An 18,077-nucleotide genomic window follows, 5' to 3' on the forward strand; every position below is an offset into this window, starting at 1 on the left:
TATGAGCGTGCTCATTTGTTAATAACAACCTGAAAAGAGTGGTTTAAAATGCCGTTTTTAACATAACCCCTTTAAGATGCTGTTCCACACCTTGTTTGCACAGTGGATTGAGCATGTATTATTTTTTTGCCTGTTACTTAAAACCCTGATAAAAAAAATTATAAAAGAAACAGTCACAATTGCTGGACAAATAAATAATTTAAAAGTTCATTTTTTCCTCCTGGCTCAACAGGTTCAGAGTTCAGGTGGTCCAGGTACACCCACGCAAGGAATGCAAAGAAATTAGTCAGCTCTGTCTCTGACTAATTCTCAGCACCCCAGGTTTACTCATAGAAGTGCTGTCAGGTCTTGTAAAATGATATCATTCAGCTTTTGGTTTCCATGATCTTTGGTTCTCCATGTTGATTGAAGGTTTGAGGAATGGTTAGATAACATACACACACACAAACACCTACACACACACACACACACACACACATACACGCACACAGACATATGCCTGCACCCAGGCACTGTGGTCACGACAGACCCAAACCACAGGCACCCATGTGGAACGAGTCAGTGAACAGACCTTTATTCCCACTCTGAAATGCTCTATGAGTAAGCTAACAGAGGCAAACCCTCTTAAACTCTGTCTGCAACTTATCTTTACTTGCTGGTGAAGTCAGATGTGCATTGCCAGCTCTCACTCCAAAAGTAATTCAATATAGTGAATGTGGGAAGTTGCTTTTGTCCGGTCACATGTTGACTTTCTTACGTGAGAGTGTCATTTATCTGCTCTGTGATCTCAAAGGGAATTCTCTCAAGTTAACTTCTTGCCGAGTGAGGAGCATACAGACCTTTTGGCCCTTCGGTGCCTGTGTGACACAGTGATTGGGTTACTGAGTGTGTAAACAGGTACTTCCCCGCCTATTCACTTGCACAGCAAGAGTGTGCAGAGGTATACAAAGATCCTTTTAAAATGTTTGCTTTGCTGGAAGCACAAACCTCAAAAGTCGTATATGTATGCGTGCTTGTATTTGCAGTATGTATGCACTGCATGCATATAGGTGTGTGTGTGCACATTTGGATGTGTGATCATATATGTTCATAAAAAAACAAACAAAAAAAAGAAAAAAACATTATGTTTTTTTAGTCTGAGTAAAGTTAAAGAGGACTCCACTGAGAAATATCCACTGACATATTTCCCCCATGAAAAACAACTCATCCTCAAATGCACTTTATACTTGAGTGCACATGTTTAACTATAGTGGCTAATCCAGTGAAAAACTACCATTGTGCTGAGAATCTAACTTAGACAGTCTAAATGTAGCTCAGTAGTAACCTACAACTCCATCTCTCTGCATAGCCATTGCATTTCTCCTCTGTCTACCAACAACACACACCATGGTGTGCAAACACTAAAGCCCCCCTCAGGCGTCTGCCAGTGAGCTGATCCATCCTGGGATGTTAGGCCTAATGAGAAAAGGAGGGAAAAAGTGCAGTAGAAGGAGGAAGTAGATGACAGATGTTGGTCCAGAGCAGAATAGGTAGGGAAGGGAGAAGATGTAGGTTTCCGATCACAGTGATGGATGAGGCGGGGGATACTAGTTGATGGCTACCACCTCCCCTTTAAATCTCATTGGAAATTGAACCCCAGCAGGAAAAATGTGGCTGGAAGATGATTGGTGTAAAGAGACATTAGAATTCTGGAGGGAGATGTAAATGGTGAATGGCTGATATACATGCGTGTGCGTGAATCCAGGCATGTTGTGAAATCTCCCCATCAGGTTTGATTTTGGCATTGTCCTCTATGAAAAGTCCTGTCATGATTAGCACCAATATGCGTGCAAAATCCTGTACAGTGATAACTCACCGAGGCAGTTTTCCACAATGAAAATATCAGACAAAAGGCTGGAGGGATTGCGCTGGTCAGAGATCAGTAAAACTCAGACGAGAAGAAACCACAGTACTGTCACGATCTGAGTCCAGCAATTTAAGAATGGATAAGTGTAGATTTTGAACTGCTGGGAAATGCAACAATGTATGACAGGCTTTGCCACAGATGGGATATTATGTTACCAGAGGCTATGTATCAGAGAGCTGGAGAGAGAAAATAACCAATGATTAAATATATGTGAACATTTATGTGTGGGATATAAGGAACGGATTAGAAGCAGTGACAAACACAAACCTGGTCACTATTATCACCTAATGACTTGGAAAGCCTTGGAAAGGCTGAACCTAACTGAAGGGTGATGGAAGTTGGAGAAAAAGGGACAAAGGGTGGAAAGTGAAGAGAGAAGATGGAATCGCTGGAGTTTAGAGAAGTGGAAAAATGAGGGGGAAAGAGAGAGGAGAGGTTTACCCTGCAGGGCTGTGTGGCTGGCTGTACGCTCCTGTTCTGTTAGGCGGCCGTGGCTGGCTAAACAAACAATCCTAATTGGCTGTGGAGCCCCACTAGTCTGGGGTTTCACTCGCTTTCATCCTCGGGAAGCTGCTGGGAAGCTGTGGGAGAGCTGAGGTGAGGCATCATGACGAACACACATGTGCTCAATTACACACACTCCTGAGAACTTGGAGACAAACTTACATCCGTATATAAAGTGAAAACTTAATGTGCGTTTTCTGTGTGTTTTCATTCTTATGTACAAATAGAAATTGTCTGTGAGCTATTGGAAGTGACCTCCCCATGACTGCAGTTTAGCACACAGGAAACTAATGTGACCACCTGCACAGCACATCTGTGGCGAACAGTGCCACACACACACACACTTCCTCATGTTTGCAGAAACAGATACTCGCTTAGACATTGTGCATAATCACAGATATGATTTATACCACAGACATCCTCACAGACATAGCAGGAAAAAAAACACAATTACAAATTCCTGTATGTAGCAGATGCAACCAAAGCCCAGATGCCTAAGGTATTTTAACAATATTACAGTACACAACTCTAGAGCGAATAGCAGCCCAGCACACCGTCCAATGTTTTGCAAAATGAGAGACATCTAGTGGTGCAAATGGGTGATGTCTTCACATGTTATGTCATTGCAATAAAAAAAAATCAGTCACACAAATCTATAATAGTAGACAAGAGAGCACTGTTGTGAAAATGAAGCACTATTACCAACAGAGAAAATGAATGCAGTGAAAGATGAGAAAGGTTAAATTAAGAAAGTAATTTAATAGAAAAAAAAACTGTAATAATACTCTGAATGATTGTCATCTCTCTGTAAATGGTTTTTAATCTGTAAAAGTAAATAGGCTTTTTATTCTCTTGTGTTTCTCCTTCCACAGCCAGTATACTGGCTCCACTGCCTAATGTATATGATGGGACCATATGCATGGTGAGGGGAAAGAGTATCCTGAGAAAAGAGATCTTTAACTACTCAGGACTGCATTTTCAAAGCGATGGAATGTGTTGTCAGAGAAAAAGAAAGAAAGAAGAAGAAAAGAGGCTCTTTCGCTCCTCATGACTCTGGCCCTTGGCCCGGCATGGCTCTCGGAGGGGGGATTGTGAAAGCAGTTGTCATGGTGGAGAGCATGAGATGAGCATGGGAGAAGAAAAGAATTGCTCTTTGGAAATGCAAACCACTGATCACTTGATTTTTCTGCTTTCGATGGCTACGCATAAAAATGGAAAAGGGTAACTCAACTTGTTAGGAAAACTAAAGCAGAAACATTTTATTTTCAGACAAACAAGTGTCAGTGTTGTGCACACATGCATTTAGATGCTGCACTATGCAACAGCAGCAAAATAATCAAATAAAATTGTATGATCTTATTACATGTAATAGATAGTTTAATAAAGAGCAATAACCACAATGAATTGTCACAGAAAAGTGACTCTTTGAGATAGTGTTAACATTATAGATATAAGGGTGAGGCTCATCCAAGTTTTTGGAATTCATTTATGGAGCAAAATAGATGTTACAAATTGTCATAGTTCCACACTGATAACAATTTAAAACAGAAATACAGGATAATCCCCAACAACTTAAACTCAATAATGAGAAATACTCTTACACTGTAAATGCGTCATTGTCATTGTATATCCAAGAAATAAAATCACTTGTATCATTCCTGCAATTATAAACAGTTTTACAATTAAAATGCACCCCTGTTTGGGGAAACAAGACTTTCTGTATCCCATGGCATTCTCTGGAAATTCACAATGCTTCTGATAAGGAGGGCAAATGGGTGAGTCAAAGAGCTGACTATAAAGATAGCTCTAGCCAGCGGATGGGTTGGATGGAGGAGAAAGAAGAGCGGATGGAGGCAGTCCAGTCTGCTTCCATCCGCTCTCCTTTCTGAACTTTTCATCATGCTGGCTGCGCCTCAGCATTGACGCTGCTCCTCGCGTGACCAACACACCCAGGAATTCAGCCAAGGCGTGAGAGGAGATCCTGTGTGTGTGTGTGTGTGTTCACATGTACATGTGTGTGTCTGCGAGGAAGGAATTAAAGACTCTTTATACAAGCTGTGTGTATGTCAGGCACCTCATGTATCAGATAGCACCTCTACTCACTGGAGCAAAATGAACAGGAGCAAAGGGGCTTTCCTGCACTGCGATCACATGGGGTAAAGAGCAGAACCTGAGAAGAAAATACTAGTTCTTGACAGCTGAAAGTTAATGTGTGTAAATCTGTTTGCCAGGGGTTGAAATAATAGGCTCCACTTTGGGGGCAATAGATAAGTGAGCTGACTGCTAACGCCAAGAGAAAGATGCATGTACACCCACACGTGCAAGGTCAGCTGCACGGGAACATATGAAGGCAGAAAGGTGATGGAGTAAGAAGGAGGCACTGAGGTGGATATTGAGTGGTGAATGAACTGAAAGGCGGGATTGCAGACAAGAAATAGGATTATTTGATATGGGTGAGGGTGGGCGGTAATCACTTTTTCCAGGGACTTTGCTGAAGATGTCATGTCATCAGCATTTCACTGGCAGCAAGAGAGAGAGAGAGAGAGAGAGAGAACGAAAGAGGAAAAGAAAGAGTGAAGAAAAGGAAAGAAGCAAGAGGATGAGGGCGCGCTTCTTCCGAAGGCGGCAAGCAGCCAACAACAACAGCCGACTCCAGTAGGTCGGCACAGGAAGGGGGTGGGGGGGAGTGTGCGTGTGTTTGTGTAGATCAATGTGCATGTGCAGGCCTATAAGTGTGTGTGTGTGTACTGCAGGGTGCTGTTAAAGCCCTTATGTGTGCACCCTGCAAGCCTCAAGCATTCTCATTTGTTGTTACTGGGCCAGAAACCCTTCGGCTGGGCCGGACCCAAGGGAGTCGTTACACCACATTCCTTTCCCATTATTCCAGGCGTCTCTTTACGAGCAGCACCATCCCCGGATTCGGCTGGCCTTTCCTCTTGCCCCTGATGTCCTGTGTTTTCATCCTCATCATTATTCTTTTTTGGTTATTAGCTGCCGCTGCTCAGTCAAAAGATGGTGATGTGCCAGAGAGGAATAGTAGTAGGGAGGGGCATGAGATTGGAAGGCTTCTGCTGCTAGAGAGATTGATAGAGCGTGTTAGCATATGTGTGTGTGTGTTTGTTTGGGTTTTTTTTCTCTACATCCTTAAACTGTACCTTGACAACTTTGAAACCACCCCAGCTTCAAGGTTATAGAAATATAAGTAAACCAGCTATTCAAACGTGTCTCTCTACGATTGCTCAATGCATTTCCAGCAGTCACTTGTAGTAACCTAGAGACACACAGTGAGAGAGCTCTGGATAACATCTGCCACAGAGAACAGGTGTTCTAGGCTCTCCAATTCCACGTGGATCACAGCAAAACACCGGGGTCACTTATCACCTCTCCTTCCCTACGTTTTCCCTCTGCTCTGTCTTTTAGCCTTCTGGCTCTTCTCATTACTTCTTCTTTCCTCCCCAAATGTTCTCTTCTTCTTCTCCTTGAAGAGTCTTCATCTGTTGCGTCTCAGTGACCTGAGAAGGGAGGAATGTTCATCGTTGGTATGTCATGACTTTTCAGTCTGCACTGGGAGGGGTGTAGAGCCTCAGGGTGGGGCCTCAAGACTGACTGACAAGTACAGGTGAAAGTGGTGTAGGTCATCTTTGTGCCACTGAGGACACACACACACACACACACACACACATGTACTCAGGCTCCAGCCCGGCTATGCCTCTGTGGGAAAGAGGGGAGAGGTCAACTGCATCTGTGATGGGGTTCACTACAGGGAAAGTAGAAGCTTCCTGACCTGAACATCACCGTCATCTCACATGACTATCATTAATCTCAATTTTTGCATTTGCACAAAACTCAGTTTGGAGTGGACTGAGGAATGAAGAAAATGCAGCTTGAGATGAGTGAAGAAAAGGATCATAAATTAATACTATTAAAATAATGTAAGTGAACTGTATTTGAGCATGAAAAGCAGAGGGAAGAGCTCATCTGACTTAATCCAAATAAGTGAATGAGCAGTGGTCCAGTCCACGCTGTGTGAGCTGGACATTAAATCTTCTTGCTCAGAAGAAACACATTCCTTAGCTACACCCCTGACCTTGGAGAGAGGGAAGAGATCCTGCAGAAACAAATCAATAAGCAAACAAAAAGGAAAAAGTCCAGGCCTCTGCCCTTCTCTGTCTCCTCTGTGAATGCCTGAAATGCCTCATGACTGCTGATAAAGGAGTTAAATCAGATAAGAAAACCTTTTTCACCAATTTGAGAATTTGAGATGCGTCTTGTTACATTCTAATATTGTCTACTGTGAAAACTCCAGCCTTGAACTACCTCACAACCTTAAAATCCCACAATGTTATTTTGTTGTTTTTCCCCTATTAACACTGCAAACAATGACGATGACACTGTAAGGGAGCAGATAATGGAGGAGTGCATTCGCTGTGGTGACTCTCCATCAAGTAACTGAACTTGTGACTCTTTGGCTTGATTCACTTTATGTGTTGCCTAGCTGTAATGGCATGTACACCCTCACTTCCTGCCTGGCAGGATACAGAGCTGTGGCTGGAAGCTAAGCGTGGCTGTTATTTCTGGTGAAAAGGTATCTGCCACTTTTAAACCTTTACTTTGAAAAAAAAAGAAGTAAATGTTGAAGCTGACAAAAACACTACAAAATTTTTTTTTTTTCAAGTGATAATAATGGAATTAATAAATTAGGCAAAATATAAATGGAAGGGGTTTAGACTTGGGTAGTTTATTGGGCTCTAATGTAACAAGACTTAAGTGGTAACCAGTTATTCTCAGCAAACACAAATATTACAAGTGTCTGATATAAACCAGCGTGAAAATATTTTGGAAAAATGCACATCTTTTGTGAACAGCCCCCCCAAATTGACAGCAGAACAGTATTTAAAAAATAGAGGTACAGAGAGAGGGTGACTGAGCTATGTGACTAAAGTTACAAAAAGAGTCAGGGGTGTCAATCAGACTCAGTCTGTTTGAGTCCAGCAAGTCCTGTGGGAGAGGCCTAATCAGTCAAAATAAGAGAAAACATCTGTGTAGGTGTAGCTGAGCATTATGACATGGACAAATAGGCTTTGATAGAAAGAGCAGGTATGAAAAGTAGAAGATTTCCTACTGGTGGGTATAAAGTGATAAAGAGAGACCTGAGGAAGGTGTTAGATGGCACTACTTTTCTTGTTAAGAAAAAAAAAACATACAGTTGATTTGGGGATGTTTAGTGTAAAACAAGCAAACTTCGAGAGAAATTAAATCACAGAGGTTTTATTATATTAGACTCAAGCATTGCAAGTGCTGTAGGTTACAACCACTGTCCAGCTGAAAATGACCCACAGTCAGCAGGCTATATGAGTTTTGCTATTTAAATTCTTTTTAGGCTTTGAAACAGAACTTTCTTGCAGAGTTCTCCCATTTGATGGTAGATAAAGGTAATAGTAATCCGTTTCCCATTTGCCTCTTATTGATATGTGTAATTTCCAGGAGGTCTCACTGGTGAACCGTGGAGTCCTGTGGTATAACAGTAAAATAATGCCTCCCATATGTCCATTAAAGCCCAGGCACATGCAGGACATTGAAGTAATGCATCCAAACAGACACATTCAAAAATCTCTGAGTTTAGAGGTAGTTTTTTTTTTTATTTAAATAAAGAATAGAAATCAAAAACATAGAACAAGAACAAAACGAAATTTTATGCATTTTAAAGCACATTGGCAGGTGTCCCCTCCCTCAGTGCGCACACTCACATGCACAAAACGTAGTGTCTGTGCCCTCCCCCCACTTCTGTCATCACCTTCTTCTGACAAACCTCCTGGAGGCCCTACACTACTCAACAAGAGGATTTCATTCAAATCACTTGCAATCTGCATTCCTTTGCTCCTCTTATAACCCTACGGTGTTTTTCTTCTGCTCATCTATGATTTGCTTGCATGAGCCTCTAACTGGCTGGGCAGGGGGATTTCCCAGATGATGCAGTACCAAAGCCTGACGGTACAAGGCAGTATTGTAAATCTATGTTGACTACAAGCCACTAGTGTTTGAGTATGTGTTAGGAATAACTTTAAGCCAGAAAAGAGCAACTAGAGTATGCAATTTAAATGCAAAACAGCAATAGATCAGAGCACCTTCTTTGGTTTACTTCATTCTTAAACTGTGCTCATCTCTGTGTGCATGATCAATCACATTTTCTGAGATTTCTTGAGGAGGATACAGTTTTCTTCAGGTGGCACAGTAGCGATAATGACATGATAGTGGAGGAGATAATGGAGAAGTGCAGAAGTAGAAAGTGGTAGCCTCTGACTCTCTGACATCAGTGGATCACTGAACAGCAGATGAGCCCATGGGCAGCACACAATGGGACAGACAGTCATAATTGTTTTTGCTTACTGTTGTGGTCTTATTGCTGGACTTGTCCTGCTGCCCAGTCTTGTTGTGTAAAATGCTAAAGGTCAGCAAAGGGAAGAGTGGGCGTATGTTAGAGGGAGGTCAATTTTGGTTCACAGCCCTCTTTATCACCTCTTTTAGGGGACTGATCTTTCTGTGTGTGTGTTGACTTTTATATCTGCTTTCTGTGTGAATCTACCCTTTGAATATTCTGCCTTCCCACTTCTGTCAAAGCATTCTTTAAACTCGTTTTGTAAAGGTGCTATATTAATAAAGTGTCATTAGTACTGCTGCTTCTACTACTACTATTATTATTGTTATTATTATTATTGTTATTATTATTATTATTAATTGTTGTCTAGGAGTTCAGAATTATTTTGATATGAAAGCAAAAGTGCTTGCATACTTGTCATAAAAGAATAACTGTATAACTCTCCTACGTTTCATTTCACCCAGTAAACAAACATTAAAAATCACCAAATAATGTAGTCTAAATTCTAAATAACACTAAAAAACTTACTGGGAATTAATATCCACTAATTTGTTGGTATATGTAAACAGACCACGTTTCTGGAAAATCAGTTTTATACATTATCTTAATCTATTAATTCGAATACATTAAAATATATATTTTTTTAAAAATCCATAAATATCTATGCGTAATTAAATTAACAAAAGTCTGCTTTTGAAAAAAAAAAATTCACCTTTGTGCATGGAAAAAAGTGTTCATGGAAAGTTTATCCTACACCGTTTCCCTAATGGGTTTTTGAGGTTTTGCTCACAGGTGATCCACGAAGGAGCCTGATCGTCGGGCTGATGCACGCCCCCTGTAAACTGTGGACATCCTGTGCATGGTCAGTACTTTGATGCATCGGCAGCTACTGAAGGAATGTGTGCTCTCTGTAAAATTATTACTGGGGCTGACAGGGGGTGGAGGTTTCCTTTGGGGTGTCGAAGCGGGTCCCATGAATTGAGGATGGCGCTGTGTACAGTGTGAGCGAGTTAGCAGCCAAAGTTACATGGCGCAGGCAGGAAAGTTTGCAGGAGAGGCGGACAGTGATTCCAAGTTGTTCTTCTGTCATACCCACGGATGCCGAGTGCAATAATGTGGACTACAGTCTTCAGATAACAAGGACTACTGGGATGTTTTATGGATGTTTTGCTTGAAAAATAACAGTTAACGGTTTTCTGCGGTTGCCGCACGCTGTCGTTTCAATGGACTATCATCTATCTTATCACTCAGTGAGTAACTTGAACAGAAATTGACTGCATGGTTTCTCTGACTTGGGCACAAGTGTGCATCACGAATATGAGTGTGTTGTTGACATTATGCCATGTAGCCTAGCCTTACATGTTGTGAAACAATGAACTCCCCCCGTGACCAGGAATTGGCACCCTTATCTCGGAAACACCGACTCATGGCTGCAGCTATGCCCGGTGAAGACAGCACATTGCCCGGTAACATTTCCAGGACTGATCGGAATGGATTGGGGGGACTTGTTCACTGTTTTATATGTGGAAGCGGAGTTACACCGGGGAAGGAATTAAGGTTACAAGTGGCATATCAAAAAGAGAGGATCCCCTTTTTCCCGTTTCTCCAAAATCAGGAGCCAGCCCCGGGTGCGTGTGAAGTGAGCCCAGATGGTCATGTACTGGTGTGCGCTGTATGTCACTGCTTTCTAACGGAGCAGTGGAACTCTTTCGAGCGGAGCAGGACACCCATTGAGAAGCGCATGTACTGGCTGAAACGTCCGTACCAGTGCGACTCTCGTCGGGTCCCACAGGAGTGGAACATCTCCTATGATTTGGAGAGGAGGATCAGTGTCAGTAGCCAAAACTACGACGGGGGCGCAGAGTCTGATTTCTCTTCTTTTTCAGAAAACGAGAACATTTCAGATCAGGAGATGGATTTTGCCTACAGAGTCGGTGTGGGCAAAGACAAGTTTGTGAGAGCATCTGGAAAATCGCCCAGAGACAGCAGCAGGAAGAACAATGGTATCGGTATTAAAAACAGCCCAGATACACAGCGGGCAGTGCGTTACCCGGTGGGTGTTTATAGGGCGCAGGGATCGCCAAAAGCGGAGAGTGCTCTGACGGCGAGGCGCAGTGCTAAAATTATGAACAATATCTGTCAATCACCAGAATCTTTGGCAAAGTCCCAGGAGAGATTCCCCCGGCGATGCTATGACAGCTCGCTCTCTGACACACCTGTGCAAGACAACGGGGTCATTATGCGCAACAGGCGGTGGCTGGAGGAGGAGAATGTCAGACATGTGGAGTCGCATCAGATCCAGCGTGTAGCCGACAGCAGCTGTGCTCCTTCCAAGCATCCATCGCTGCTGTACCAGGGAAAAGGCGAGGAGAACTCCAGCACTTCTGCGTCTTCTGCTGGCACCGCTGCTGTCATCTCTAAACGTAACACGGCTCCTCCCAGGGAGAATAACTCTGACAACTCTGAAGATGAAATTAACATTACAAGCGATGACGACAGGGAATCGTATGTACCGCAAATCGTACAGACCGCACAACACAACGTAGACCTGTTGCAGATCAGCCACACCACACTGCAAACTCCAGTCCAGAAGAGTGTGTGTGCTACATCTGTGGCGCTGGGCTCAGACATGATGGACGTTTTAAAGTCAGTGTTCAGAAACAAGAGAGGGCACAGGGTGAGCCCTTCTTTCCCTTCTTGTGGCTTCACTCCCCACCCCATAATGCAATACCTATTAGTCCAGCAGGTATAACCTTTGTCTGTGGCAGCTGTCACACCTCTCTCTTGCAGCAGTGGCAGAGCTTTCAGCTGGCTGATGTGCCTGTCCTTCAGCGTTTGTATGTAGTCCCCCTCAACCAGACCACAACTGGACTTCATTCTTCCCAGTTTCATCAGCAGGAGGGAAAATCCTCAGGGTCCATGGAATGCATACCTGAACCTAAGGCTTCCCACGAGGCCTGCTTCCTTTGTGGACAGGAGTGTGGAGGAGACATGAGAGTAGCATATGCACAGGCAGGGGTTGGCAAATCCCGTGGTGTGATGTACTTTCCTTTCATTAATATGTTGCCTTGCCCCCCTAATGCACAGGGAGTGAGGAACGGCCGTGTGCACTGCTGTCCTCAGTGCCATTTTATCCTGGAGGAGATCTGGAGTGCGTATCGACTTAGCCTCAGTGAAGACCTCATCACCTCTGTCAGCTCATTCCTTGTCAGGTACCATGCTGCCATGTCTATCGATGTCTCTGGATCAACCCACCCTCAAACAGGGGTGGCTTCACATCCCAGCACCTCCATGTCAGTGTGCTACCTGTGTGGAGCTGAGCTGTGTGCAGGAGGAGAGTACCAGCTACATGTTAACCCGCCTGGTCGCTGTGGTGAGAGGGAGCCTTTCTTTCCATTTCTCACCGTCCATCCTCCTGCACCCCATGCCAAGCCAGTTGATGCCACAGGTCTGGTGTCAGCCTGTAAGCTTTGCTACCATGACCTGCATGCTCAGTGGGCCCAGCACGAGAGCAAAGGTCTAGGTCAGCCCACCCCTTCTACCTCTAGCTCATCCAGTGCCAACCCCCAACCACCCAGTTCACCCTGGGCACGCCAGTACAGCTGTGAGGTTTTTGTGTGCTTCTTCTGCAGGCAGGAGCAGCGCAGGCAAGGTAGGCTGTGCGCTGTTACTGTGGCCAGACTACCTGTGTTCTTATATGCACCTCGCAGCACACGCATGCTCCTTGTGGATGATGGCAGGAGGTTGGTGATTGGCTCATGTAAGGAATGTAAGGCAATGGTGCAGGTGGGACAGAACATGCAGCAGGACAGGGCTAGGCTGGAGCCCGGAGCCTCAGATGGGGAGAGGAAAGAACAAGAATCAACGCCGCCACAGTCTAGACATAAGGTAAGAAGGAGAAAAAAGCTGTTTGAGAGATGGCACAGTCATATTCTTTTTTTTTCCTACTGTTTTAAATTCTGCTCTGTTCATTCCAAAACCCAGTATGCTGGGATTTGGATCGACTTGAGTATGCTGGGATTTGGATCGACTTGAGTATGCTGGGATTTGAGCTGTCAGTGCAAACTGTGTTTGTCCTAATGCAACCTCTGAGTCAAATTAAAAGGGGTGATAAAGAACTGCAGGGAAATATTTATGTTAAATAAATTAATATCACTGAAAGTCCTTGAAGCCAGCACTTCTAATCAGGTTTGTGGTACTTTATGTATATACTTAATTTCCTTCACCAGCTTTAGAATTGGATTACCAGTCTGTCACCAACAGGAATTTGTACAATTAAAGTTCAGTTTTACTTTTATTCAATTTTGATACTAAAAAATAAATAGAGTGAGGTAAAGAAATTGTGCATTAACGTCTTTCTCTTTTTAAATTGATTTGTTTAATTGCTCTACCTATTCATATTTACAGTAAACGTATACACAGATATTGGCAATGATCTTTGCTAAAGTAGGTAGCAAAGTAAATGGTAAATGGACTGGTTCTTATATAGCGTGCGTCTATTCTACCTAAGCACTCAAAGCGCTCTGTACAAACCAAGCTGGTACTTTCCCAGACCTGCATTCATTCATGCGTTGTGACATTTTTACCCAGATTCTTCCCATATTAGGGCGATCTGGCAGCGTTTTCTGTGTAAAGCTACTGTGCATTAATCTGCTGGTTTTATGATAAATGACCTTGTATCATAAGAAGTAATTTCGATGCAATGAACTCTTAGCATAAGTGGTCCACAAAATGATAGCAAAATTTAATTTTACCAGATGATCAACAGCAAATTTTCTGACCGTGTGGTTGTATAGGGGACCAGTGTGGGTCAATCAAGGATAGTGACGTGTTAATGAAGAGCTGAGGAGACAGCCAGCTGGCTCTATGAACAGATCTGTCTCGCAAACAAGCACTGACACACTGACCACACAGGACATGTGAAGAACATCTGTGGATGCTATTCACACTCCGCAACCTCACATCAGGTTGCGGATTGGAGCTGTCTATCTAATATCGCCCTCTTCTCTGTAAAGAAGTGCTAGGTGACAGTTAGCATCGGTGTCACAAAAAAAAGAAAACAATCAACAATCTAATGCACTTCATTATTCTGAACTAACATGCAAATGCATAACGAAATTTTGAGTCATATGCTGTAAAGAAAGATGTGTCATTAGTAACTCAGATGATGCTTGGAAAATCCCGCCATGGTTAGTTAAACATCTGGAGTTCAGACGTGTGTCTATAGAAATGTGTTATTAACAGCTTAGTTGTTTAATTGAGGGGAAAAAAGATGGACTTGGGTCATATTGGTAGGCACTCGAATTGTGAGTGATAAAGTTGTGCTGCAGAGTCCATACTGCCTTTTGCTAAATCCAAAGTTAAATCTTTATTCTTTGTCTAAGCATTCACATGTGAGCTAGATGAGCTCATAACAGTCACATGAGAGGGGATACTCCAGATATATATAGTGTGATATAGTGTAATTATGGGGCAGGGTTTTCTCTCCACTAAGGCTAGTGGATCATAAGGTTGGTTACATGAGAACAGTGGCAGCATGAGCAGAGGTTTGGGTGATCATTCTGGATTGGGATGTTTGCAGGTGGCACAGCCGGTTTTGGCCTGTGTGAGGCAATGACCTCATGGCTGAGAAAGTGCCAGTGTTTCTGTGGGCAAGGGGCTGTGCAAGAGAGCCGCAGGGGGAACAGGTGCTTTGTCCTCTAGTGTCATGCTGTATGCTTGAGAGGATCTGTCATCACAGGGATTTCGGCTGTCAGGAGGGAGTGCCCATCTGGTTCCCCTTAGTGCAGTGTGTTTGGTAAAAGGGGCTGTATAAATATAAACACTATTCTATTCTATTCTATTCTGTTCTATTCTATACTTATACTCATACTTATAACTGCAATATGAAGTGTCAGATTGTTGAAATATATATTTGCTTGTTTTGCGAGATACAGATTAACACATGAAATAAGAGCCAGAATGTTATATGCAGATATACTGACAAACATAAGTAATGGGTCGCTATCATGCTCTGTGTTGTGCTACTGTGTGTTTAATTAGTATGTTGGACACGACCTTTGACAGGTCCAACATGTTAACCTTTGACAGGTGCATAAGTATAGACTTCCAGCCTGCGACTGGGGAGGGGCAGCTGGTCAGCAGATCTTCCACTCGCACTCAGTGAGACAGATGTCTGCTGAGTTGCATTTCGCAAACGGTTTACAGTTTTATTCAGTGGTTTGGGAAATGCCTGGACAAACACTTTTTCTTTTTCAAAATATAAATCTTAAACAGATTGAAAGTATATAACCCTCTATCGCAAACAGATTTTTCAAACTGCGTTTTCCCCAGTGTTACTCCACAACTATTTTTTTACACTGTTTATTAGGGGGAAAAGAAGAAAGCCATAATGTTTATTTTCTGATTACACTGTTTCAGATGAGTGTTTTTTCAGCTCTGGTCAATTTTGAATAAGTTAGTTTGTAGTGCTGTTAAAGTGTGCTGTGTTGCAGTGTGCTCTTATTATGTGCACCGCATAGACTAGACTGAAAAGCAGAAGCAAAACACTTTATAAGACCGCACAACAGCAAGACAGTATATTTACTAATGCATGCTAAAAATCAACAAGGTGCATTTTGTTTTTTATTAAAAATGCTTCTCTTTTTCTACATACACAAGTTTTTGTGATTGAAGCCATACAGCACAATTTTAAATGTACCTGTAAGCTCTCTGTTTCCATAGAGAGCAGAATTTTGCACTTCAAGACATAGAAGGCAGGTTAAAGGACGAGTAATCGTTTACCTGACGGTTTGTGAGATGACTGCTGTTGTGAATCAGTGGCTGTACATACAAATGTGTGTGTTTTTAAGTAGTTTAAGTAGTTGTTTGATTGATCAGTTAAGTGCAGTTCTCTTTCTTATAGTCATATTGATGTCCAAATGATGCATTAAATTACACCTTCAGTTTTCTTTACGTTTGTTTATCTTACATGTATTTAATTACTCAAATGTATAGTGTGAATCTACAAAATGAATCAAGTAGACGGTGACAGTAGTTTTCCTTTCCAAATCGCACAATAACTGCACATTTGATCAGTCTGCTTGGCAACAACTGCAAACATGCAGCCATGAAGTCATAAAGTACCATCTTCATCTTCAAGAAGAAGAAGAAGAACAGGGTGTCCGCCCACAGATGGTGTAGCTTTCAAAATGTGAGGCTTTTAGCTAAACCCACTGTCTCCTTGCAACTATTGGTGTGTCTAGTGTTTGTACAATGACATAAAGGATCGACACAGCAAATAAAATAATAGCTAGCTAGACACACTGATAAAATCTGCATGATCGATCTGTCTGTCGGGGTATCCACATGACGTTTATATTTGAGTGGCGGTATGCTGGAGGCTGTTTCGGGTGGATTGTTATTGGTGATCCGCTCCGAGGGCAGAGACAGATTTCTACATCTCAAATCACTCAATTGCTTTGTGTGTACGCAGTAGTGTGTTATTTAAGGTGTGTCTGTAGTTTACTGTGTGCTTACAGGAAGTATTGGCTTAAAAAAGATGAATATTACATTCTCACTGTCACGGTAAAAACACATCAGCATCTTGACAGTTTCACCAGGGAAGATTTATAGCTTAATGAAAGAAGTGACTCCAACATTAAATTTAGATTTGATGTTAACTGTGAATGAATTATTGGAAGTATTTGAAAAAAGAAGAATTGGAGGCTGAGAGAAGGTGAGCGGGTTAATTGGATTTAAATTGCAGCCAGAAGAAAATCGGAAAAATGGGATTCTTAAAATATCTTCATGAAAGGAAATATTACAGCACGCCAACCGCAGAGTGTTTTACACAGTCCTTGCCTGTGTGGAACAAAGTGTCTTTGAGTGTGCATGTGTTTGTTCAAAACCAGTCATGTTGCGTGGATTGTGTAAAGTTTCTGCAGCTGTGGTTCTGTCCTCCGCTAGCAGTGCAGTTTGACGGGCAGCCTTGCGTTTCTCCTGGGATCCTCTGGGATTTGAGAGGCTTAATTTCAAAGCTGCTGGAGGTGGATTTTGATTTAGCTTTCAAAGCTTTACTCAGTCTCTTCCCACTAGCCTTTACCCAGTGCTGCATTCTTGCCCATATCTGACTGGACTGATCAGATCATACATGGAGTAGATGAGATTGAGGTATTCCAGTGTTTCATGTCTTACCTTTTATGTCTCATCCTCGAAATCACAAACCTATACACCTCTAAGAGCAAATGTTTTTGGACCTTTTGGAATTGCAAGGATTTCTGCATGGACTACTATGTATAAATGTTGTCTGAGCTTCATCCAAATCACAGTCTAGATGAGTTGTAGACCAATTTTGTGAGCAATCCATTTCGGAAAGCCTTTCTATTTTTTATGCACCTTTAAATATATTCTGTCACTTGTTAGCCTAATGTTGTGCTTACTTTAACAAGCCCTGATTATAGTCATTTAGACTTCGATTATAGTTATGGAGAAAATTGAATGTAAATTATTTTTTTCACTGTTTCATGTTGACATTGCTCTCAGAGAGGAAGGTTTTTCACATGAGTAAAGTTGTTTTTATGCAGTTTGATTTGAGTTTAGGAAACGCAAAGAGATGGAAAGAAAGCAGTGCTGCTGCAGAGCCTCAAAATACTGGTAATCAGTTAAGATTGTGTGAGTTACAATGCAACTGGGAACCTTTAGCAAGATCAACAGTAAAGATTAGAGGATGTGGAGCTACTTTGTCATTCCTGTTGATCATATACATGAAAGTATAAGCTGGTAGCCCCATCTGTGTACCAAATGGGATTGGTTTAAAAATGAATTATCAGTTGTACTTATCAAAACTAATGCAGGAATAAAGTGGACTAGACAATAGGACGTTGGAAATTAAGTCACCAAAGTGGATGTACAGTGTCAACATAAGCTTGTGTGCTTTTCTCAGCTGTGATCAGGTATGTGGGAATTTTGCTTCTGCTTCATTGTTCAGCGTATCTTGATCACTTTGCCCTATTGAGTCTGTGGAGTGTACGACATGATCATTAAATTCCATGCACAGATGTATTTAAAGTTGTATTAGTGTTAATGTTTTTCTCATTTGTTATATACAAATATCAATCGACAAAACGTGCTCCCCTAAAGATGTCTCTGTTAAAGCCTTAAATATGTTTTAGATCAGCTTAAGGGGGAAAGCTGCTGATTTCACTCACCAGAATCTGTTTATAAATCATTGGAAGTACAAAGCGTTCCATAAATCTTTTGAAACTCCAGAGGAATAAATTGCCTCAAGTGATGCGACTGTTACCTTTGTAT

The 18,077-nt window shown here is 42.2% G+C and overlaps 1 protein-coding gene across 1 annotated transcript in view; it reads left to right on the forward strand.

Moving 5' to 3' along the window:
• The first annotated feature begins 10,152 nt into the window (after nucleotides 1-10,152).
• The window catches only part of gse1 (Gse1 coiled-coil protein), a 165,584-nt gene continuing 157,659 nt past the window's right edge, over nucleotides 10,153-18,077 (forward strand). The window contains exon 1 of the mRNA XM_040011515.1: nucleotides 10,153-12,674. Coding sequence (XP_039867449.1) covers nucleotides 11,706-12,674 — 969 coding nt within the window. The 5' untranslated portion in view covers nucleotides 10,153-11,705. The remainder of the gene's footprint in view (nucleotides 12,675-18,077) is intronic.

This window comes from Simochromis diagramma, unplaced genomic scaffold, assembly GCF_900408965.1.
Source record: "Simochromis diagramma unplaced genomic scaffold, fSimDia1.1 OVJJ01000603.1, whole genome shotgun sequence".
NCBI classification, from domain to species: Eukaryota; Metazoa; Chordata; class Actinopteri; order Cichliformes; family Cichlidae; genus Simochromis; species Simochromis diagramma.